General features: G+C 47.6%; 1 protein-coding gene across 5 annotated transcripts in view; it reads right to left on the bottom strand.

Moving 5' to 3' along the window:
• Positions 1-25,254, bottom strand: part of NEXMIF (neurite extension and migration factor) — a 174,857-nt gene that overhangs the window by 14,876 nt on the left and 134,727 nt on the right. For all 5 annotated transcript variants that reach the window (XM_075513142.1, XM_075513141.1, XM_075513145.1 and 2 more), the window contains one exon: positions 1,513-1,637. In XM_075513142.1, the coding sequence (XP_075369257.1) occupies positions 1,513-1,588 (76 nt within the window). In that variant the 5' untranslated portion in view covers positions 1,589-1,637. The remainder of the gene's footprint in view (positions 1-1,512; positions 1,638-25,254) is intronic.

Here is a 25,254-nt window from a genome sequence, read left to right as displayed (position 1 = left end):
GCGGCATCAGCGCTACTTGCTGGCTCGCCGCTTCGGATTCAGCAGCGACTCCTACACAACACAACGGTGTTTAATTAAAAGTGCTTTTTAAGCCCTGTTTAATTGAATTTCATGGAAGCGGTATCAGGTTCTAGAAATCACCCACCTTTTCTGAGCAGGTAAGATTTTACTGCCTATTAGATTAGACGAGGGGACTATGGCTAGAAAATCTCCTTGCAGCTCCAGCTGCTGTCATCAGCTGCGGCTTTCCCACGTGTAGTCCTGAAGGAGATGGGCTGACAACGACAGATACCTCCCAAATTACATCGTAGGGGCGAGCCCAAGTGTACGCTTCACCTGCCACCAGCACGCGTTGCGGGGTCCTCACGGGCACCCACGTGTCTGGAGTCGCTCCAGGTTTTCGGTAATGACCAAGACCAAGGTTTGACTACGCGCTCTTGCTGGAGTAAACCTCGTTTTGAGGCGGCAGAAGGATGTGAACATACAAGGCATCAGAGGACCAAGTCCTCGATATCTAACAGGGTCAAATTTATATAAATGTATATTATCAAGATTTATAGGCCAATACAAAATGTAAAAAGCCATGAAATTAAACATAAAAATGTGGTGAAGAATGAAAATGTCAAGCTCTGCCTCAACGCTGGACTGCCACTGTGTTTACTGTGGCTAGCGACTGAAGTCCAAATGACTGGAGAAAATGCTCAGAGGAATATTTATTTCCATCAGGGCTGCAGGCAGCAGAGCACTGTTACTCCTCATCAGTTACAGCTTTTCAAAGCAAGTAGGGAATCGATCAAATAGATACAGATAAAGTTAAGTACTTTGGGCAGGCTGCTGGAAGGGGCTGATCCTTCCCCACCAATGTCGATGGAAGCTGGAATGACCGAGTGGCTCCCAGGAGCGTGACTGGGGCTAGCAGCTCCCGAGCATGCGCAGAAGCGGTGTTTCGGGCCAGGGGATTCCACGTGCTGGCTGGCGGGCCACACAGAAAAGGCAATAACGAGCTCACAAGTCCAACCTTCCCTTTCCATGGGTGCTAATCCGGGTTTGTTTCTTCTACGCAACCTAATTTTTCCCCAGTTTGTAGGGACTAAGGATCCTTCAGTCAAATTTTGCTGAGATTGGCTAGTGGGCTCATAAGTAACTGCAAAGAGAGGGAAAGATTCCCAACAGACAGAGGGGCTACCTAGTCTTGTATGAGAGGGGCTACCTAGTCTTGTATGACTTTTTTCCCTGAGAAACCAAACTAAAATCCGTAATTCAAACTGCATATACACATAAATATTTCCAACCATGCATATGCATGGGCAAAAGCAGTACTTGTTAAGACCTAAAAAGGTGTAGATTCATAGCTGGAGTGACATCTGTGCAGAAAATACCCATTTACCCTACTGCTCCCCATTGCAGAGATACCTGCAAACCGCTAAAATTAAATACACAAAAGGAATTACGAAAATAAGTTGGCTTGCAAGTTGTCGCTGCTCCCTCATGTACTGTAATTAAGTTCCTTACCATTTTCTTTCACCCCATTAATCAGGATAGTTTCTTGGTCTTCTGAGGCACAATCCTGCTCTTGTTGGTCATCCATCAATTTAACCTCTTTCTGTTCACTCCATGCCCCACTGCATCTGGCCAACCTGCACATTTCCAGAAACATAACCACAGTCAGTACAATTCCCAGAATCAGCTCAAGGAACCGTGAATAAAAAATAACAACAATAAAAAACCCCGCACAACCTCACATGCTGCCCTTACCCTGCTTAAGAGGACAAATACTATTAATTTAGGCTATCGTATTTTCACTTTTCCACTCCCAAAGCCAAGTCCAATGTATTTCAGGAAGGTGAGAATGCCATGTATCACCGTTTCCTTCCCCAAAGTCCATCTTTAGAAGGCGGAGCGGTGCCCTGCACCCCTGCAGCACCCTTCGCATCGCCCAAAACTGCTTTGCAAAAGCAGGTAAGCGTTGTTATCTCCAGATGGGCGAGTGGAGACACAAAGAAGAGGGGACTTGCCCCAAGTCGGACAACAGCAACCCCGCCTCGGAGTCGGAAGAGAAACGCAGACATCCCGAGTGACAACTGCTTGCCCTAGCTACCAGCTACTGCTCTTGTCTTCCAAGAGCTGGCAGGTATGAAGAACTCCCCCAAAAGGCAGTTTTGGGGGAAAAAATGTCCCTAGTCTCATTCTTCACTCAAAGCACTTCTTCAGCACGAGAACGCCTTCTTTGAAAGCCTTGTTCCCCAGCCACCTACCACCACCCTCGCGGTCCCCGGTGGTTTAAGCTTCGTCTCAGTTGTATGATCACCAGTCGAGGCTGACTGGACTTGACGGCACTTCTCCGAAGCAACGAAACCGGGATCAGAATCAGGCCTGGTCTTTCCCCCTCCCTCCATGAAGATCCCCCCACATTAAAACGATCACCTAAACCCATCACCTGCGTCAGGAGAGGGAGACCGTGCAACGGAGAGATGCGGCTGAGCCCCCCGGGACGGGCGGCACAGGATAACCCTCATCAGTGCTCCCGATGGACAGAATTTCATCTCGTTGACTGTAAATTCAAGTCAGAATCTCTTTTTTTCCTTCTGGCAACCTGAACTCAACTTTTTCTCTCTCACAGAACAGGTACTAGATTGAAGCATCGTTTTAGGCAATTTTTGTGGGGTTTTTTTGTTTGGTTTTGTTTTTTTGGGGGTTTTGGGTTTGTTTTTTTTTTTTTTTTTTTTTTTAAATCAACATTTGTCAATGTCTGATCTTCCCACAGTATTCACTGCCCTGGGTTCAGCGGCTGAACTTCATTCATATTCAGATTTGCAGCGGAGTCCTCCTAATTAACGTGAAATCTTTACAACCGTCTTAGCAAGTGAAACCTTCACTGAACTTAAAGATGCTGTGACACGGAGAGTAAGATAAGAATAACAAGCATCAGTAACTCAATTCCTTTGCATATTTAGAGGAATATTTAACTAACCCTGAGAGTTTTACTTTGACGCAAATCCGTATTTCAAAGCTCTCCAAGCGCGAGTGGGTTTGCTGCAGTAAGACCCCTCTCTCCCGCCAGCACCCGCACCCTCCCCACCACCCCGGGCTCTCACGGCGGTTGGGAAAAGCTCCAGCCGAAGCATCGCTGACGCCCTGTAACAGGAGCGACTCGAAACGCCAAAGCACAGATGTTATAACAGAGTTATTTCCATGCAGCTTGAAGATTAACTTCGAAATGTGAAAGCTGCTCTGCATTTCCCAGTAACGGTCTACAACTTCAGGCCTCCTTGATAATATCTCCTGCCTCTTAAGCGTATCTTAATTAATATAAATATTAATAGATTAAGTTTTTAAAATAGCTATTAATGAAAATATTAATAAAATATCTTAAGCCTCAGGAAAACCAGAGGCTTCTCAGGAGACCAGAGAACCACCGCTGGCCCCACACACGGTGACTTCTGGGGAGGGGGCTGTTTGCTGCCCGAGGAAGCTCTGGGAGAAGGAGAAGCTGAGTTGAGTAAGGAGCTTCAATAGATTGTGACCCGGTCGATGTGTTTTGCACACCCCCCCGGTTTGCCAGGTGGGAGAGAAATGTGCAAAGATCTTCCATTTCAATTAGCCGCGGGCAGGTCGGGTTGGAGGAGGGCGCTTTTGGCTATGCACCTTTACAGATGTGAACCTGTCGCTCACTTCACCGCACTCGGTGTGGATGAGGGGACCATCATCTTCAACGTACAGAAGGTTATAATCAACATTTCTGTACGCTCCGATCTCCACCGTCATTCTGAAGTGCAGAGGTGATGCTCTGATAGAGGCTCATCCATGCACGGCCACCAGCAGATGCAAAGTAAAAGGGGAGAGGCCCTGCCATCGCGCCTCGCTTGCGACTATCTGTAGCTGAGGGGCTTCAGCATTCAGACTACATCCACAATTTATTCTATTAATTTCCCCTAATTATTTTCAACCTAGTTGACGCTGCTGGCCTCCACGGCACCTTACGGTAATGCGTGTGGCAGCTTCTGTGCTGCGTGAAACGGACCTGCTTTGGTTTGGTTTGAACCTGCTGTCCTCCAAAGGACGGACCACGTTTTCTCACCGAAACACAGCCTCAGTCCTAGAAAGGACTTGGAGTATGACCGTCACTTAAATATTTAATAATATTTACATTCACGGGAGAATCACGGCGACGTTTCAAGTCATCCAAGTACGTAAGCCAAATCGGGATACTACTGAACTTTTCCTCACTGGTCAGTGCTTAACCCACAGGACCCAGGTCGCGGGGTAAAAGCCGATCCAGTGTAGCTGTAGAAAGCTTCACCCTGCAGGTCAAGTCTTTGTTTATCAGTACGATAAGCTCAGACCCGCAGTTGTAAGCTCAGAAGCACCAGCATCGTCTCTGCAGGGCTTTGCTGCCCTGATTTTGGCCTGGGTGTACTGGTTTATAGCAATTTGGTGTAAAATGCCACAGGTGGCCTGCTTTCAACCGGTAACGTAATCACAGCCGTATTAAAGTAATGGCTTGCAATGAATAAAACGTAGGACAAAAGCAGAAACAATAATTCCCCAGTAATGTAAATTTGTCACTTCCAGCGCACAAAACATCTCCAGAGAGAAAATAACAAGGCGGACATAAAACACTAGTGAGCTCACCAAGAAAGGTCCCGAGCATTTCAAAGAAGGCATCGCCCTATTACTGCCGGGATTTCCACCGGAGGAGGAAGGGGCACGGTCTCATGCGTGGGTTGCATGCCTCTCCGCCTGCTTGCTTCTTGCTCTTTCGGTTTGTGGAGTCGGTGGTTTGACTGCGGTTTGCAAACGGGTACGTGAGGGAGGCTTCTGCCTTTCCTTGCTTCTGACCGATGCTCAACGGCCACCCTTCAAGGAGAGAGCAGGGCTTGTTTGGGCAACAGAGTGAGAAGGCAAGCAATGGGCAAGCAGGCAGCCAAGCAAACGGAGATACAAAAATAAAGTTTATAGGTGGGGACGGCTGTGGGACTTTTAATCTCCTATTCTTATCTTTTGGGATGTGTGTGCATAAAGGGGAGGGAAGCGCAGAAGGGATGTTTCTGGGGGATGCAGTCCTGGAGAAGTCAATGAAGGTGAGGAAATGCCAGAACGAAGGGGACGTGCCTGCAGACAACTATTTGCCTCGAGCGCGGTAACTCGGAGAGCAGAGCTGAGCTCTAGAAACGAGCTGGAAAGAGTTCAGACGGGAGGATCTTCACATACAGTCGGAGAGAAATTAAGTGCGAATGAGACAGACAATCTGAAGTTTGCAGAGACCTACTGAACATGAGGACCTTTCGGGAGCGGTGTGACCATGAAAGGTCAGATCCCAAGAGGGACAGGGAGAAACACCGGCGACTGTGAAAGAAAAGCTGACAAAGGGGCTTGACGTGATGCAGACCAAGAAGAAACCAAAGACTGGGAATAACAAAGAGGAGAACAGCTGGGTCCCTGGGAAGAAAAACTAAACCGAGAGAGGTCTGGGATATAAAGGCGATGGGGCAGAGAATGCACGGGGTAGCAGGAAAGCACAAAACACAGAGCCATCTGTGGACAGAAGAATAAAAGGAAGAGAATATGGATTTCAGACGGCATCAGGCCATTGAAGAGATACACGACTGGCGTCACGCTATTATGAAGAACTGACAGGAGGAAAATCAGTCACCAGCTTGAAATTTATGAACTTGGCTGGAGCTGGAGTGGATGGAGGAAGAGGACAGCGGGCAGAAGACGATGGTCAAAGACGCAGAGTCAGATGAAATCCAGGTCTCTGGAGGAGGAGGGCAGGAGCACAGCTTGGCAGGCTGTGCTTCAAGGCCGGTCACAGGTGGTTCAGTCCTAGGGAAGAATTCCGAAGGACTTTTCTTGACTGCACCATGTACTTTAGGGCATTGGTCTGCTAAGATCACAGCTGGCATGACAGAGAAAGATACAGGCTAAGAAAGGAGATCAAAGGGAAGAAGTCACAGAAAGCAAGCAGTGGAGCTAAAAAATAATCCAACTTGTTTTAAGCACAAGATGGACAAATTAATGGACAGAAGGACAGGATGCAGTTGCCCATGACAGCAGTACACAGGACTCGGTGACCTGGAGAAATCCCTTTCAGCCCTACGACTCATGTCAGGTGAAAGACTGCAAGTACCTCAAAAAAAACCCTCAGCAACACCGCTGAGAAAATTCTCCATTCCTCACGTTTCCCGTCAATTTTCCCACTGCTTGTGCTAACGGGGTTGTACAAAAGCTGCTAGCGACTACGTGGCGTGCACAAGTCTGGAAGAATACAAACGCAGCACCCGAAATGGACCCTCCGCTGTAAACCTCCCACTGCCTTGTGAGCACGCGTCCTCAGCCCAGACGGCCAAGAAACCCAAAGCACTTTTTCGTTCTGTTTTAAAAAACCCACATGATACTCGAGAAGTTTTATGGGCATTGGTATTGCTGGAGTGGAGGCAGACACGGTCGGAGAATGAAAGCCGATGTCCCAGCTAAGGCCCCACTAGCTCCCTCCGCTCCCAGCCATATTTAGAGGCAATATCCTGGTAGAACATCAGTTCTTTGGAGTAAAACCAGATTATTTCTTTTTCTGTACATTCAACAGGGTATGCAAAGCATCAGCAACACGAGCAATGCTCCCTATAGGAAATGAAATCGAGGGATGCCGGGTATTTACCTAGAACAGAGGAGGGAACGCACGAATTACAAAGCTAAAACATCTGGACGTGTTCCCACATTCATCTCCAGTCACATAAACGACGGACCGTACGTTCACTTAAAACTGGCACGTTTTTGTACAGCTTAGATTTAAGCACTTTCCTATTAACATTAATTTTACAAAGGCGAAAGGGGAAACGCCACCAATTTATACAACCCATGAGGGAAAAAATGCATCTGCTCGCTGCCTGTCCTCTACAAAGAAAGCAACAAGTTGCTTTGCTTTTTTCTCAGCCAGAAAATGGGCGTTTCCCCCGGTATCGCACGCAGCTGTCCTGAATGGATGTTTGCAAGGTGTACAGGTAAGGGTCCAGCACCTTGCTGCTCTCAGAGGTGCCGCAGCTGGAGAGCCCTGGTTCCCCAGATGCCGGCCCAAGGAGAAATTGTGCCAAAGGACCCGCTGGAGAGGCTTCCTCCCCGCAAGAGGACGCGCCGCAGACTCTTCCTTGGGAAGCAGCGGCCACGTGGCTCACGGCATTTTCCGGCGGAAGCAGTGATGGTCGCAGCGATGCCCTGGAAGCACTTACAGGGGATAAAGCCAGCCAGCTAGCCGTGACGGCCATGTAATCCAGTGCTTGGCCACTTATATATATATATATATATACCTATATCTCCACAGCTAGCTGAACCTCTCCTCGTTCGTATTTCCTGGGCACCAGCATTACACTGTTGAAGCTTAATATACTCCTCCCAAGCAGAGGAGAAAGAAAAAAAAAAATCTACCTGGTAAAAATAAACAGCCTAGTAGACTGACTGAAAGCCCACCTACACATATGGGAATTATATTCGATGGACTAGATTACGGGTTAGCGATAGCTGTGCCATAATTAAAGTTGCAAGAGTGTTTCGGCTTAAAGCTGAATAAACAAAAGGTCGCTAGCACCCAGACAAAACCCAACGTGCCAGTTCCTATTTACGCACAGCTTTTACATACCGAGGGCTTTCATTTGTCGTAGATCATGAGGGTAGAAGGAGAGGGAGTATCCGAAGTGAAGGAAAATCTTTTTATGGAGAAGTGGGGGAAGAAAGCGAAGACGAAGATGTGGCTTTTTTTCCTGCAGAGTTGTGAATAAGCGCAGGTGTTCTATATAAGCGGTTGTATCTTTCAAAAAAAGAGCTTTAGAGAAATTAATTGCATGTCAGAGCCTCTGACAGGTCTTTTAAGAATTATGATACTTTTGAATGAAAACATTATATACTTAAAAGGAAGCACCATGTAAATGTCTCCCAGATATTTACATTCAGTGGAGTAATAGTGGAAAAGAATTCAGCTCTATCCGCGGTACGAACGGATGCCGAACACGCCGCGCCGCTCTGCCGCGCAACGACGTCTCCTGCCCGCGACGTGCAGGGGAGCGACGCTCTCCCGAAGAGCCGGCACCGCTTCCCTCGCCCCGCGGGGCTGCACCCCCAGCGCGCAGCTCCTCTCTGAAGCAGGGCCGCCGCATCACGCGCCGCCTCCTCCGGTGAAGCGGGCAGCGAGACCTCTGCAGAGGAAAACAGCCCGGTGGTCTTCTGGGTTTTTTTTCATGGGTTTTGGGGTTTTTTTGTCCCCCCCTTTTAGCCCTGACAAAGCCTGGGCAGGACATAGGATAGAGAGCTTCCCGTGGAGAAAGCGTGGCGGGGCAGCGGTCCCGCCACGCGCCAGGAGCCGGCGCAGTGATGCCAGGCTCATCGTTCACGGACCTGAAGGATGCTATTTTCCCACCGGATTCTGAAATTCCCAAATCCCTTTTATTCCACGGATTCCACTTGATCCTTGGTTTTTTACTATAATTTGATAACTAGTGGGTGAAGTGATAAAAATTTTCACTTGCCAGCAGATGGGGATGTATTTTACTACTCAGTCTCTAAAAAGAGGTTCTCTAGAAGTACCTCTCCGAGTAAACATGTTTTTCCAAGAATTTACATTTTTATTTAGGCCAAGGGTCTCTGAATTTTGACCCAGCACGATGGCAAGAAGAAAATATAGAGTAGATGCAGTTTCCAGAACTGACAGGGTTGGAAAGGTGAAGTTCGTAAGGGAAGGTACGGTGCGAAACCATCCTCCCACTCTGCCCATCATAAAAGTGCTTCTCCGGTCCACGAAAGGGATGTTGGACTTAAGGGTTCTGGTTTCAAAGTTATTTTCCCAGGAAAATCTCATGAGGAAATCGTATCTCCCAGCAGTTCCCTGGGCTCTTCCTATCAACGATGGTGAGCACGTGGGAGAAAAGGCCACGTGAAGGAGAAATGGAAAACAAAGAAGACCTTTGAGGGTCAATCCCAGCAGTGAGACATCTAAAACCCTTCAAGGAGGTAAGGTTTGATAGAGTCAACATTAGCTGAGAATAGGTTCGGCGACCTAGGTATAAATACCTCCAATTAGGAATAAATCCGGAGGAAAGAAATGAGGTTGATAAAAAAAGAGCTTGCAGAGAAAATGGAGAACACAAAAACCACGAAAAGAAGAAACAATTTAAGAACTAGTGTGTTCCCAGAAGGTGTAAAGGATGGATGGCTTGTTAATATTCATAGCAAGGCTCCACTTTTTCCTCAGCTGAAAGCAGATGCAACAATTATCGCAGAGCCCGAGCCCCAACTCCACCAGACCCCGAGATATGATATCAAGAGCAGACTACTTCAGAGCGGACTCTGAAATAAATGACAGTTTCTGACCTTACTCGGGGAGGACATAAGGTGCAAGTGTTTCAAGACCTGTCACAAACAACTTTAAGGAAAAAGGAAGTGAACAAAATTATAGCCTTCCTGACAAAGCACACGTAAAATACAGAAAGAGCTTTCTCTCTAAATGTATTCTCACACATCAAAACCAGCAGTATATCATAAAGGGAAAAAGGCGGCAATTAAAATCCTTGAGAAGCTGAAACGCATGAGGGAATGGCTGAAATACGGCATATTTCAGCATAATGCTGTACTGTACTAGGGAAAGGAGAGCTGCTAAACCCAAAGACGAGAATACCAAAATGCGAAGAGAGCGAGCGAAGAACCACGGCACGACGGGTGTGCAAGGGACGGCTGCGAGACGGGGCTGTAGTTGGGGAGAGGGGGAACCTCGTGGGGAAAAACAAAGTCCCAGTAGTAATGCAGAGAACAGCGAGACTGAGAAAATGGGAGGAAAAAGGACGGTCTGAGTCCAAAAGCAAAGGGCGCTGGCTTCGGATGAGCACAGCTCAACACCACGTCCCCCGAGACAGCAGTCGAGAACCTGTTAGAAAGTTCATGACTCGGGTGAGGAAGAAACAAATATCCCTCGTCACCAGGCGTGGGATGAATTTGCAGGGTGGGGACGGGGAGCTATTCCCCTGGGAATAACGAGGGTGAGGAAAGGCAGGAGCCCAGGGAGACTGACGGGGGTTTCAGCGAGCACACCCGATTGTAGGGTCAAGAAGCGTAAAGAGGATTCCTGGCTACCAAGAGCAAGGGAGGGCTATTAAGAAGAGTCCCTGGGTTTCTTTTTGGTCATCCTCTCTCATAAAAGAGGGGAAAGAAATTAAGCAATAATTAGTGTCACCGGCTGCATAGTTTTGAAAAGCACTGGCAAGCTGAGGGCTAGATTCATCTCTTGAAAATGAAAAAGAATACAAACTTTGGTTTAGGGGTGATGGCCTAAAGTTAAAACATTTCTATAATTATTAAAAGAGTTGAATAGCCTTCTCCAAAGACAGACGGTTTCACCATTGACGACAGAGCAAGCCAGCGTTAAGCCGGTGGTACGAGCCTATTAACAAACCAGTGATGGAAACTGTCACAGGTACAGCGGCCACCTTGCTCCTAGGCCAGGCTTGTAATTTTATGAGCTGAACTCATCCCTCCTGCCTTAGCAGGCAGGCTGCTGGGTGAGGACTTCTCGTCCACCCTGACCAAAGGCCACCTCACAAGAAAATTAACAGCAGCAGCTATCCAGCCAGGGTTAGCTCCTTCTTTTTACAGCTTATTCGGATTACTAATATATTTAGAGAAGCAGAAGTTATCTTTGTCTGGGATGGGATGAGGGCAAGGCAAGAGAGGATTTTAGGGATTTCCTAACCTTAGCTCTTGATACATCAAGACTGCAAAGAACGGAGGAAACGGGGGTATTTGTTGGAAGAGCAGGACCCGAACGCATCTGAAAGAGGAAGAACCGTGATCTCACTTCTCCACGGCACGGGCACATATTTCAGGACTTGATACGCTCTATATAGCTCCATGAGGGTCATAAATCAGCTGGTCTCATTATTTTCTAGCAGACCTGACTTCCATAGACAGGAACTCAAAATATAACCAATACTGGGGAATAGCACACATCTACCCTTATGCTGCCTCTCAGCGCAAGATATATATAAAGATTTTCAGGACTATCCAAGAGCGAATCGATAAATTGTTCGGGGACGCTGCCAAGGCCACAAAGAGAGCGAGCAGCTCATTAACAAGGCTTATTAACAAATCATAAGAACACAAACCACCACCATCAGCAATAAACCAAAAAGCAAAACAAGAGCCAAACCCGAGCAGCCCAGGACTGAGGCCCTTCCAACCCTGGGGTTCAAAAACCGGCAGAGCGGTCCCAAAACCTCACCCAGTACTGGAAATTAGAGGTAAATTGACTGTTGTGCAAACTAGTAAAGCAAATAAATGCATTCTCTGAAACAAATGCTAGGTGAGCCAAACAGAAGCTAACAAAGGACGTCAATCCTGTTTATAAGAGGTACTAAGGAAAACAGATGTTTCATTTGGGAGAGAAAACAAACACTTTTGGACAACTTTAAAAGGGATCTCCTCTCTCAACTGTCTATTTTAGCTGTGTGAGAGGTAAAACCCTGCCTCGGCTAGAACCAGCAGAGAAAGTCCCTGAACAACCCCTGGGGAAGGGGGAAGCAGATATTGCCACTTATCTGAAGACCGAGAAGCGAGCAGATCCACGTGGGTTTACAGCTGAATTTTAAGGGCTCTGAAATGTTTTAATGGCTCAGATTAATTAGATTATGCATGGAGGAGATACTCCCTCCCACTGGAAGGGACCGAAGAGAGCTGTAGTAGGCATACAGGTGACAGATTGTACCCGCTTTCTGTCCTATAGACTCACTTCATCAATACACGTCAATGCCGAGTGTTGGCCGGCGTGCTGGCAGATGGCCACACCGTGTCCAAGTTGGGTGTGCGACTCCCCGGTGACTCAGGATTCATTGTAGACAGACAAAACTGCTGATAAAATTAAGAGGGCACTTAATGCACTACGTGATAGTTACAAAAATAACGTTCAAGACACCATAGCAAAGTCTCGGGCCAAACTGAACGGGAAAACGGCACTAGAAGCATTTTTCTTTAGAGATGAGTTGAGAATTTACATTTTTGCTTTGTCAAGAAGAGCTGGCTTTGCTGTGCTAGCATGGGGGGTTGCCTCGATGGGGTTAATATTAGCAAGCGGGGTCCCCACCGCCGCCACTGCCCCATGTTCTGCCTGCTGTCCCGCCAGCCAGTTACGGGTAGAAGCAGAAAAGATGCCCAAAGACAGCCTGTAGCGTTGCTTTTTGCCTTTCCTCCTTAAAAGCAACTGTATTCCAAACATGTAGTTTTCACTCAATCTCCGGATATAAAGTTAAGATAAATCAGAAATGTTAAGGGCTGGCATTTCTGAGAAAATTAGGCTGGAATGATTAAAAACCCCAACTCTCATAAACCTGCAAAGGTTGAAAATTCAGAGCGATACTGGGGTATTAACCTTACAAAAACACGAGGACCTCTCCAAAGCTAATTATGTACCAGTCTAGTCTAAAATAACAAAAGCCATTAAAGAACAGTTCGGGATGGAGATTTCTTGATGGGCAGAACTGCTTCATTTAGATGAACTTATTACCAAAATTCTCCTTCTCTGCAGTATTTACAGATAGGTCTACAAGACAGTATCTCAAAAGCTTAGCAAACTCTTCCTATGCACCTAATCAGGAAATATGAGAGACCGAGGTAAAATGCATTAATACTACAGAAGCTTACTAAGAAAGGGGATGTTTCACAGTCCTTTGCACACTGGGTGTGCAATCAAATAACTCAGATGAAGAATGTTGTGTAAAATTTTGTTTAAAGATACAGGTTAATACGGAGCCAGAACAGCGCGAGGAAATGGATTTCACAGAGGTATGCTGAAGAGAAGGCTCAGTCCTAAACTTTACGATTACCTCTTTTTTTTGACTTCTTAAGGTTCCCTATCAGAAATATTCTCTTCTCGTCCCTGGTAACCACCAGGTTTAAAAAAAGAAGAAAGAAAAGAGGATTTTTTTTTCCCCTGTATAAATTCGTAATATATTAAAGTTTGGACTAAGGAGGGCAATTAAGCTGCCTGGTGCTGGAGGAGGATATGAAAGCTCATCAGGATATTTGCGGTAACCCTAGTGGGGTAAACATTTCTCTTTTCTAATATCTTCAAATTAGAAATTTTGTAGGAAAAAAGAAATCTTAGCAAAGCTCCTTTGTCTCTTATTAGCAATTAGCCGACATGGAGTCAGGATAAAAGGTGTTAATTTCTAAAGCAAACGTAATTTTCATAAAAGCGCAGACAGGAAGACCAAACAACGGAGTGCTTGGCTTAGGCACAGGAAGAATTTAAGCTGGAGCAAGGGGAAGAAGGGCTCATTCCTCCCAAATTTTACGCCAGGAACCGTTTCAAGGAGCGTTGCGTGGCCCATACCTGCTCATGGCGGGGAGCGGGGGCTCCTTTCCCCGAACGACTGTGGTGCCCAGAGGTGCTGGGTGGAGGCTCCCACGGCAAAAGCCAAGCCCCCGGGCAAGCTCTGCCCAGCCCGGTTCCTCCGCTGACCCTCCTCGCCGGGACGCTCGCTCTGGGCAGAACGCATCGTGTTATCAGCTACGAAGCGAGGAGCTGCTTGCCTGCAGAAGGACTTATTTCCCGTTCTCGCTGCGGTTCCCTTACCGCGGGACACGCGACGTGCTAAAATGCCGGCCACCATCAGCTTTGAGAAACTAAGGAAAGCAGATTGCTAGAAAAGAGGCAAAGGTGAGAGACCCCCCAAAAAAGGGTGACATTCCTCAGGGATGTGGAAGACAAAAATCCTTTAGCCATTGCATCCAAGCTTCTAGCCAGATCCTTTGAATATTCATGACCAACGTGAAGTTTTATAAGGATTTTTCCTTTTTATACACATATAAACGACTATATTGACAGCAGATGGGCTCTTCCATATGATTTCCTTTTTAAACCTTCAGCTTCATGCAATTCCTGCATATTCCTTGTGCTGGGAAAGGAAAGCCTGGGCTTTTAGCTCCGGAGTACAAAGCTGGGGTTACTTCTGTTCATTTGCTCCTGGCTTACAAAAACCTTTAATTACACAACCGGGTAGCAGCTCTTAAATACATCATCATCATCATCATCATCATCACTTCTTCCCAGAGACCTCCTGGGTGTATTGGGTCTGCCAGGCAATGCAAAGCTACAAGTGACTTACACTTATAGAAACGATACAGTACCTACTGACTTAAGCATATTTTTGTAGTAGAGTGAGTAGTTTCCTATAGCTGACACAGTTGGCCCACCAAATTTTACGGGTAAAATAGCTTCACAGTCTCATCCCGTGATGTGCATCTGAAGGAGCGAATGCTTCCGACTAAAAAGGGAATAAGGGTAGGTAGGAAAAGCAAATGATCAAAACACTTATCACACCGAGAAAAGAATTTATGAGGCCTGATAAGGAGTCTGAACTGATGACAATTATAAGATACCATCCATTTTTAGCTAATAATTCACAAAAAGGATGAATTATTTGAGGAATAATATGTGATCATTTATTTAAAGACTTATTATAATGTATATGCTGGCGGAAGCAGAGTTAAGGTTGTATGAACACTTTAACGCTTACATTTCCAGATGGTCTTACCTTACCTTTCAAATGCAAAGATTTAATAGCACTGTATTTAGTTTGAAAATACAGCGGCTGGTTTAGTTTATAGGGCTCCTGCGTTTATAAAACAGCAAGCCATTTTACAAGGCCGTTTTATACGCATTCTACTTGTCCTCCACTTTCCTATTCCCATTTAATAAATCTGCCAACATTTGCCTTTGAGAACTGGTTCATTTATTCAAAATTCCCAAACAACCCCATCCACGACTCTGCACGCCTTAGCAGTTCACCCGATTAGACGAACGCGTCAATTAAATATAAAGCTACGTCTCTTAATTTTCGCTTGGAAAGATTTTGGGTTCCGCCAAACACTGAAGGCGATTTCTGAAGGCAAAATCCCGCATTAAGAGAGATTGCGGCTCCTAAGATATCGGTCCAAATCTCCATCCGTATCCAGGTAACAATCTGGAATGCTGATATTGAAGAGGAAAAATATCTGGACAGCTGCCCCAGCTCCCCGGGAAGCGATGTTTAGTTAAAGTCTTGGATATCACTGAAAGAAGATGTGGAGATGTCACACTGCGGCTGAAGCGTTTTTTCAAGTGCTGAATTATTCACCCGTGAATCTCAGATGTGAAATCCAAATGCTCCGGTACTGCCCTGGCTTTAGACAATGTCTAATTCCTTTCTGTGCCACTGCAGGGTCTCTTCATCAGCTTTCTTTCATCTATAATCACCGCCAGGTCATGGATTATTAGTCATATTCACTGCAGAATTCAAACCCCGCTACACCAATCAGCCAGCCCGGGACTCCCCAAACGCTCCCCCTGCATTAATAACCGCGCGGCTCACCGCCACGCCGAGGACCCCAACGCCGCCAGCGCCGCTTTGCAGGGGGCACAAAGAGGTACAAAGCGCAGCAGCCGTTCGCCCAAGAAAAGAGAGCCCGAGCGCCGAGCTGGGGAGAGGCCACCGGAATAACCTGCTGCCGCCGCAGCCCTGCCCGCCCGTCCCACCGCCCCACCGCCGGCGCCTCCGGCCACGGCACGGGAGGCGCAAAGGGCCCGCGTTCCTATAGCCGTACGGCACCAGCAAAGCCAGCTCGCCGCCGCCACGCGCGTCGGGAACCTGAGTTATTTTGTCCGTGCACGGTGCCCTTTCCTGGCATGTAAATTCCGGGCCGCTGGTCCCAGCGATGCTCCGCAGGTCCCGCAACCATCTCCCCTCCCCAGCATCCACGGTTTTCCTTTTTGTTAAACTTTTTTTTAAAGGAAGGGGCAGTCAATATGCTTCCCCGTTCTTTCTCCATGCGAACGCAGCAGGAAGGGGAAAAAAAAAAAATCATAAACAAAGGTATTTATCAGCTTTTGCTGGAGGTGTTACTCTGCATATTGAGCTGCACGGCTGCAATTGTTTCATTAGGAGGACCTCGGTTATGTTTGCAACGTTAACGAGTCTTGGAGAACAGAGGAAAAAAATACTACGGGCAATGCCGCAGCAAAGATAAATAGGTAAACATCCTATGCCTGACATTAGTTAATACATCACAGCTTTATTCACTTAGGGCAACCGTGAAATCAATTCTTCAGTAAAAATAAAAAATTTGTATCCAAATCTGCGCTCACAATACGAGTGAGGCAAGGAACGATGTAACGGGGAGGGAAACCTCGTCTTCGCTGTACATTTTAAGCCTGCTCTTTTGTCTTTGCCTAATGCAAAGCCCTGCTAAGTTCTTTGTTTTCCACAAAACATGATTTTTGTCGTTTTTCCTCAAAACTGAACAATCTGCCTTTTTTTAAACTTTCTCAGAAGTCAGCAGCGATGTGTTCCCAGCCTCTCAGGGACACTTTTTATTGTCGTTTCCAAAGTATCCCGCCTAAATCGGTAGCAATGATGGAAACCACAGGAATTGCTAAAAATAAAAAAAAAACCCAACCAACCAACCAACCTTCTCTTTGGTAAAGCTAAAAAACCATTTTAAACCAGTCAAAATCCCATCTTATTTCTGGATAAACTTCTGATCCTCACACCATAAAGAACGAGACTAAGACTGAGACCAAACCAAAAGCAGCCTATTAAATGCAACCAAAGGAAGAATTCACGGTTTCATACCGATTCCCCTGGAAAACCAAGACCAGATCACGAATAACTCATCGTCTGCAATAAAAATGAACGTGTTGGAACTTCCTGCAGATCCTGACACGGCAAGCACTTGCTGGAAGCAGGGCTTGCTCTTCAAGGACAGATACGCAGTCACGATTGCAGTCACGACGTGCAATCCAGTAAGGCAAATTCTGCCCAGCGACCGAGCGTTACAGCCCTCCAGCAGCGCGCGTGCCGGGGCCACCGACAACCTCGCCTTGAATGAAACAGGCTCGGAGGGAGGAATCCAGCTCTTCAGTCAACGCTGCGAGCGTGAGGATATCCGCTATCGCTGCAGAGACACAGGCAACTGCTACAAACTGCTTTGGCAACGCGCACGCTGTACCTCGAGGCTTTCTCCTTGGGCGCGCTTTGCTCGCGTCCCCGCCGTCGCTCACCACTCCGTCACCTGCCCGTGCCACCCCGGCCCTCAAAAGCATGCAAAGATTTAAGGGAGGACCACCCTCGTGGGAGTGCCCGGCTACAAGGCTGGCCAAGGGGCGGCACATCTCAATTCTCAGGAGAAGGATGCAAGCGGTGGATGGGCACCCGCTGCTACCCGAACCAAATTCTCCATTCACCTAACGAAACGATGGCTGATACTCGTTACGGAGCCCTGCAAACAGCGACGAAAGGGGAAATACAAAGGAAAATGGAGCCTACAGGCTCTGGCTTGGCAGGAGCAATATCATTGTGGAGGAATGGTCTCATCGAGGTGGCTGCCCGGTGCCACGGGTACGCTGCGGTGCTCATAGCTCGAGCAGTCGCTGCCAAGGCTACTCACCGACCTGGTCTGGACAAAACCCAGCTGCTTCCACCCCTCAAAGTAACTGGTAGTAGATGGCCAGGGTGCACATTTAATATCTAAAGGAGGAACAAGTAGCTTCTCTTCCGAACCTTACAGCCGGCTCCACTGCTGGGATAAAAGGAGGTGGGAAGGGTGCGACCTCCACGTCCCCTGGCAGTGCACGGAGACCCGGCCCGCCACAGGCAGGAGACCCCCAAAGCTGCCCTTTAACTCCGCTTTCCCACCAGGTGAGCTTTGGCAAGCTCTTTCGGCTGAAATCCACCCAGAACTGAGGTTCTTCGAGGGATTTAACAAAATCCATACAACACCTTAGTCCCTTTTAGGCTTAACGATCTTATTCTCCAATCTGCAATTAAAAGGCGTGCAAGGCAGGAGCTCGGGGATCCCGCACTTCGTACAGGCCCTGTACGAACACCTCGAATCCCATTTCAGACCTTCCGAACTATTTAGCGCTTTTTGGGCAGCAGCCGTCGATTACGCGGGGGCTCTCGTCTATTTTGAGCTTGAATTGATTGGCAATTTTGAAGAACGCGCTGCAAATTGCTCTGCTAATCACAGCAACTCCAGCCATGTAACTATATTAAAATAACATCAGTGCTGAGACAGAAAACGGGCAACAGCCAGGAAATGCTGAGCTGAGGTTTCCTGCTCCGGATCCTTCATCTTCCCTGCTTGTATCGGGATGCCGTAGCCTCCCTATTTTTTCCCCCTCCGCAGCGATCTGGTGCCAGATTCCAGATCGCTGCTTGCACCAATTCAACAATAATAACACTTAGTATTTCAATGACGCTTTAAGTTTCCTAAGCACTGGGACGCGTTTTTCAGAAGAGCGAGTGGTTTTGCGGCAGCCGCGCTCGAGCGGCGGGTATTGACATTGCCAGGCTGCGGGCGTCTGCCCGATGCCACCCGCCCGCGGCACACGTCACTCACCGCTGCAGAGCTGCGGCCCTGTATTTTTAAAATGCGAGTGTCAACCGTACCTGGAAAAGGCCACTCGTACAGCTGAAAAATAATGTATCCCTCCAAGGAAACATTGACAGATGCAGAATAAGGAGAAGATTTAAAATTCCTCTTATGCCGAGTTGCCTCTAAATCCTTTTACTGGAGATAGGGAGAGACGGGGCTTATCGACAAGACGGAGAAGCTGGCAATCTGCTCCGAGCACGTGGATGCCTGCGTCTGCCCTCAAGCCCTGTGCAGCTCTGCCTTCCCCCAGGTACCCAGCTCTAAACTGAAAGAGCCTTAGGGAACATCGTCTTCTCCTCCGTTTCCTAACAGCCTGCGAGGAAAGGCCAGGTTTCCATCCCCTGCGGTGAAGACAGCCGGCTCCCTCCCTCCCTCCCTCCCTCCCGCGCTGGCAGGGTGAGATCCCAGCATCTCCCACCAGCGTCTGGAGAACTTGGGGCACCAACTCCCAGGTAAGAGCTCCTCTCTCGTGGAGACACGACGACACCGTGAAGCATGCTTTGAAAAGTACGTTCTGTGTGTGTTATAACAGCTTATAAAGCTTGCAGTTAAGCTTTTAAAAAAAGAAAAAAAAAAAAAAATTAAAAGTTTCATCTGGATAAACCAAGAATCGTCCTTCGGACTCCAAGCAGGGACACACCGGTCCTTGGTTGACCCATGGTCCCGGTCACCGCTATGGGTCAACCAAGCCGTTTGGTCCCGGTCAACCTCCGTGAGGTCAGGCAAGGGGCAGGACCCTGCCCGGGAAGGGGATGTGCTGCACCCACCAGCCGTCCGCACGGGACAGGCATCGGCAAGCGCGGGGCAAACGGCTCTTCAGTAGACGCGGATTAAAAACCTTCAGGCAGAAGAATCTGCCTCCCGTATGCCTACGGGTCTCCCAGTTACTGACTGTCCTAAACAACAGATTAAACAGGGAAGGGGAACAATACCCTCGCTGCTGGCTGACAAACACAAAGGTCGACATGGAAGGATAAATCACCCAGTTCTCCCCTTCCGTGCATTTCACTTACACCGGTGAAATATCCTCTACAATGGATCAAGACAAAGTCAAGTTCAAGAACACGTTTAATGCAGATCTATTCATTTCAAGGAGGGTCTGTACAACGCGTAGCTTTCCCCTTCAAAAATTATTCAAAACTGCATGCTTCCTTTTCATTCTTCTGTATCTTAACATTTAAAAAAGAAATACGGCATATTTGTAATGGGAGAAACGTGTTGTACAAATCATAGCCTGCTGTAAAAAGTATATTTCACAAAGACTTTCCACGGTACAGGGACAAGGACCACTTGTTGATAAATTACTTTCACTCGGAGAGTGGAAAGACATATTTGTTTGTGCCGTAAGTGGTGCTATTGTTGAGCAATTTGATGGAAGTCCAGTAAAATGTGTTGTGCAGGATTTATTTAACCTCATTTAAATCAAATTAACCGATAGGGATGGTGTCTAGGGACAAAGCAGAGTCCTATACATAAATGCACCAAAGCGTATCTTTTGAGTTAAGGAATATCTAGACCGAATCATTCACTTAGGCTGCCCTTATCCCTTTAGGACTTACCTGTAATAACAAGGACCTGAGCAGCTCCATGGTGCAGCTTTGATTCTACACGCATTTTTATGTCACAGGGGGAATGGGCAGCAAGGGACGCAGCGCAAAGCACCACCGTTTCAGATAGCTCCGCAACGCCACTAAGATCTTGTACAAAACCAGAAACCTGCAACGAGAGCAGCCTCCGTTCGAAGCTCAAGACCACGCACGTATTTGCTGATGGAAAGAGGTTTGCTACCACTGCAAGAGCTGCAGGTAGACACGTGCGTCAAAAAAAGAAATGAAAACAAAATCCCCGCTACCATAAAGCCAACGTGGAAACGGAGCCGCAAGCCAAGATGCATTCAAACCACGCAGCAAGCTTTTAAAATCAAAGACACGTGTAAAAAGTGTTTTGGGTAAATGCGGGCTGGGAAGTCTGGGAGAAGAGCCTGGGTTTTGTACTGGGACTCTTCTGCGGCTCAGGGGAAATGAGCTCCGGGGATGTGTGCCGGGGAAACACCACGTCCCCTGCCAAACGAGAAAGTTCATTTTGAAGATTTAGACTGCCGGAAATTAGTGCAGAGCTCCGGATCGCAAAGATAACAGGCCGCCTAAAAATGACCTGGATTTTCATTAGGGCTAATAACTGTGTAAAGAAAACGCTCCCAAATGTGCATTACAAATCCAGTCCGTAGAAGTTCTTCCAAAGGTATCTCAGTGAAAGCAAATGATGTGTGGGCATGTGATTTGCAGCAAATAAGCAATTCTGCCTCCGGGAGCAGCAGCGGGAGCAGGAGCTGGCGGGGACGGAGGCTGCAAGGGAAGCGGGGGGCAGGCTGAGCCTCTGCCGGGGCTGGGACGGGAAGCAACCAAAACCTTTGCCGTGGCCCAGGACCTCCGGTGAACTCTGCCTGCACAAGCGCCTACAGCTCCAAAGCAGGAATCGATCAAATCTCCTCTTTGCTGAACAAAATGCAGTTGCAACCCGGGAGCTTGGGGAAGTCCCGCACGGAAGGTGAGCGGGCGGAGGGGCTGGGCGCCCGGTCTTGTGCTGGCACAGCACCAGGCGGTCAAATACAACAAGTTGCTGTCACTGCAGGCTTTCTGCTGATGAAATGGAGATGTTTTCCTGATGAAGAATAGGAGAGGACCTCCCGCGTGGTCTAGCAGACACCGACATAAGCCGGCACTGTGAAAAAGTCAGCCTACGTCTTAGCAAGAAAGATGAGAGCGACGACCCACTGAAGAAACTTAAAAGCGATGCATAAATTAAGACTTAAACTAGTCCTCTAGCTGTGTCCATGGCTCTCGTCTAAGGAAAAGACATCAGCGCAACGTCCTAAAGTCACTTAGAGGATTCCTGTCCATTACCATGGAGATGTGACGCCGTGAATGATGCAGCAGGCAGAGCCTGGTTTTTCACCCTGGATCTCAAAAATGGGGATTGGCATGTCGAAGTATATCTAAAGCACAGGGGACAGGCTGCTTTCACAGCAGGACGAGGCCTGCAGCAATTTAAAGTGATGGCTTTTGGCTTGCCACGTTGGAGAGGTTAATGGAGAAGGTATTGGACGGCATGTCTCTCAGCCTGTTTGTTAAACCGACCTGATAGCCCGGTGCATGCTAAAAATCTCTGAGCAGGAACTGATAAATGGACTGCAGGAAGCTCAGGGCTGCAAAGCTGAAACTAGACCCAAAGAAATGTGAGTTGTTTCAAAAAGAGCCAATTTACCCTGGGCACGGTGAGGTGGAAGCTGTCACCGCCTAAATGAGAACAGAAGCTGTCAGGACCGGCCAGCCCCTCGCACGCTCCTGGATGCAGAGTTTCAAAGGCCTTGGGTTGTGTTATAAAAGGTTTATTTGCAAGTTTGTCAATATTTCGAAACACTGTGTGGGAAAACAGAGCTCTTTTAGGGGCAAGCGATGCAGGACATAGCACCCCAAGAGCTACAGCCTGGCTCAGCCCTGGTTTAAAATGCTTTTATGGGATGGATGACAGTTTTAGGGCTTCTGCTTCGGGTTCACTCCCACCTGAAAAACACAAAGGTCTTGACAGAGGAGTGGTTTATCACAGCAAAAACTAAGCGCTGTGGAAAAGAAGCAATTAAGCCACTCACAGTGATTAAGTCCATAAAACATTTTCACTGCTATTTGTCTGGGAATAACTTGCTAGAAATGACAGACCCCGCTTATGTGTAATAGGTTTAGGAAGCTGTAGAAATCCCACGGGACGAGATGCCAGGCGTCCAGGCATCCTGCAGCTCTATGATTTTGCAATCCAACGCAGCCCAGGGCCCAGCAAAGGTTGCACTGACGCCTTGGCTGCAGAGCCGAACTGGGAGGCAAACCCCGTCCGACGGGAAAGAGCAAAGCTCTTGTGCGCGGGAGGAGAACCGGGCCCAGAAAAAGAGGTCTGAAACAGTGGAAACCTGTGCTAGAAAACAGACACGGCTCAGATCACCATGCATGTAATTACAGGGGGGTTTGCCAAGTATTGCAGCAAAAAAAGCCAAACCCAAAGAAGCGAGGAAGTAACTGAAAACCACAGCTCAGGGCAAAGATCTCCAAGGTTCATGTTGACTGAAGACATCTTTAAAATCTGAGAATATTAAACGTCTCCTGGTCTTTTTCTTTAACAGAGAGGCTTGCATCAAGGAAATAACCTACGACAACAAGTTTGGGTCTCTACCCGAAGCGACCCACGGAACTGGGTGCAGTAACTACTGGGGTAAGGGCGGAGGCGCAGAGGATGCTCGCCAGCCCCAGGGCTCAATCTACATCTCTACGTAGGGAACAATGACGAGCTGCCGCTCAACCGCACGGACAACAGCAGTGCAAACCAGGGCTGGGAGGAAACCGGATTTTTTCCAGCATCCCCTTTGGCAAAAAAGGCTCGCAGTCGTGATTTTGGCGACCCGTCCACCTTTCACCTCTGCGCTGATGCTCCAGGTCAGGCTGGTTTCCCGCGGGAACCTGCCGTGCTCCGTTAGCCCATGGACAAGCGAGAAATTTCCACGCACAAACCCGAGCCCCGGTAAGATTTATTTACGCAGGGGTGAGTAGTCCGGTTACGTGTCTCAGTCTGCCAGGTGACAAATGCCCTCGGTTCCCATTTACTTCAAGATGTGCCGAGAGCCTTTCAGAAATTAAACCTCTTTATTCCAAGGTAAATGACGCATGTTTTGCTGTACAATCTCTTTGCCTATTATCCCCCGTGCCCATTACTGAATGCAGGTGTCACAGATGGTGCAACTCCATCGTACTGAAGGGCTTTCGTCCTCCTTTCTTTGAGCGAGTAATATTTTCTCTCAGTAGCAACCAGATCTCTGGGCTGAATTGGCTCAGTCGTGTCAGGTCACTGCTGTAACTCCCCTGCCTACCAGCACAGATTTCTCGTCTAGCTTATTGTTGCTTTTCCTGGCATTGATTTGCTAATATTTCATTAATATATCCCTGATATGTGTTCTTTGTATAGCTTGGGGAAAAAAATGACATCGTTACTCTCGCTCTTTAGACCCGATTGTGGGAGGGGAGTGAAGTGCCACTGAATTTATGCGAAGATTTAAAAGGATGCTATCAATTTGAAACTCACAAAGTACTTCAATTTTTTTTTCACCTCAGTTAACAATCTAGCAGCGCTGTAGAAGTGAAGGATTTGAAACGATCTAAATTTAGTGCTCCCAGCTCACCCAATGTGATCAGCTCTGACTGTTTGGTGTTTTTCCCAATGCTTGAGCTCCTGGAGTCAAGCGATGACATGACAGTCTCACCTAAAACAAAAGTACGTGTCTAGCCCACCAGACTGCAAAGAAATACTTGAAAATATGAACCAAGTACGAGCTAGAGGCTCAAAAAACAACACGCAAAAAACAAGCACATAAAAGAAACGAAGAGGTTTTTTTTTTTTTAAATTGCGTGATTTAAGCCAGTCTTACAATTTCTGAGCATGTAAGGATTAGCCATGTTCCTTATCTTTTACCAGTTATCCAGTCTGTTCAGATTTTACCCCGAGCTCATCCTTACGCATCCACAGTCGCTACAGCTCCTGTTCTGGTTTACCTACACGTCACCGGTGCATTAAATGCTGTTGATTTGCTTGGAGATACAAAGCTACAAGACATTGTATTATTTCCCCCTTTTTACAGGGTTCAAACTAAATAAAATGGTTTTGGATGGCAAATGAAACTGGACTTGAAGTAACACGCAAATAATAGTTCTGTTTGGTACCAATTCACTAGGCAAAGGTCCCTTTTACATGCACGAGCATTTTCTCACACTACAAGCTAAAGAAAAACTAAAGGAGTACAGGAGATTTTCTGGAAGCCACATATTCTTGAAAATCTTATAACGTGTAGATGTGTATCATCCGTAAAAATATTCCACAGCAAGTTAAAATCTATCTTTTAAAAACACAGCTCTAAAATGGCTCAATGGACGAAAACCATTTTTGGTTTTCAATTTTTTATTTTTTTTTTTTTTAAATTGCATCTGGGCTGACAGCTTGAACACTGAGTTGCAGCCCGTGAGACAGAAATACCAACTCAATCTTAACAGTAGTGCTGCTACCAGTTGCTATAATGATCTTAATCAAAGAGTATTGTGATAAAAAAAGGACTCTGGTTTGACTGCCTTTGGCATATCCTAGATAGCACAGTGTCCAGATTTCACATGCTGCAGTCGGAGAAGTGAACTTCCCTCTACGGCAAATCGCTCCCTAATCCCTTCGCTAGTAAAAGGGTACGTGGGCGGCAGTCCCAAGATTCTTGAAACTCCGGGTTATCCCTCTACACCCCAAAGTCCGTGGGAAGCCAAGGGGAGAAACGCTCCCTCTTGCTCCTTCCCCTCTTGCCCTCCCCGCAGCAGAACCGCTGCCTGCTGTTGGGAGGGACTGCGCCGGGCGAACCAAGATGTTAAACCTCCATTAACATGCACCGACCTCGCGTTTTTCGAAACCAGAGTGCTGCTGCCGGGTGACAGCGTGGGATTTCCACGCCGCATTACACCAAACACAAGCACACGTTCGGAGGCAGACGCGTACGCGCGGCCGAGCGCCGGCGGTTTCGCCATCATCGTAGCATCCACGCAAAAAAGCCAGCGGGAAGGCTAAAGCCAAGGAACCTGGCTAAAAGGTATTCGAGGAACCGAAGCGACAGCTTTGCCGAGTTGCTGACGGTATTTCACAGCCTCGTCTGGGCTTAAAAGACCTGCTGCCCGCGACCATCTCCCCTCGCCGGATCCCCGCCGTCGCCCTCCCCGCTGCCGCGCGCGGTACCCA

Source organism: Mycteria americana, chromosome 10 (genome assembly GCF_035582795.1).
Source record: "Mycteria americana isolate JAX WOST 10 ecotype Jacksonville Zoo and Gardens chromosome 10, USCA_MyAme_1.0, whole genome shotgun sequence".
NCBI classification, from domain to species: Eukaryota; Metazoa; Chordata; class Aves; order Ciconiiformes; family Ciconiidae; genus Mycteria; species Mycteria americana.
This window is presented reverse-complemented; position numbering and strand designations above follow the sequence as displayed.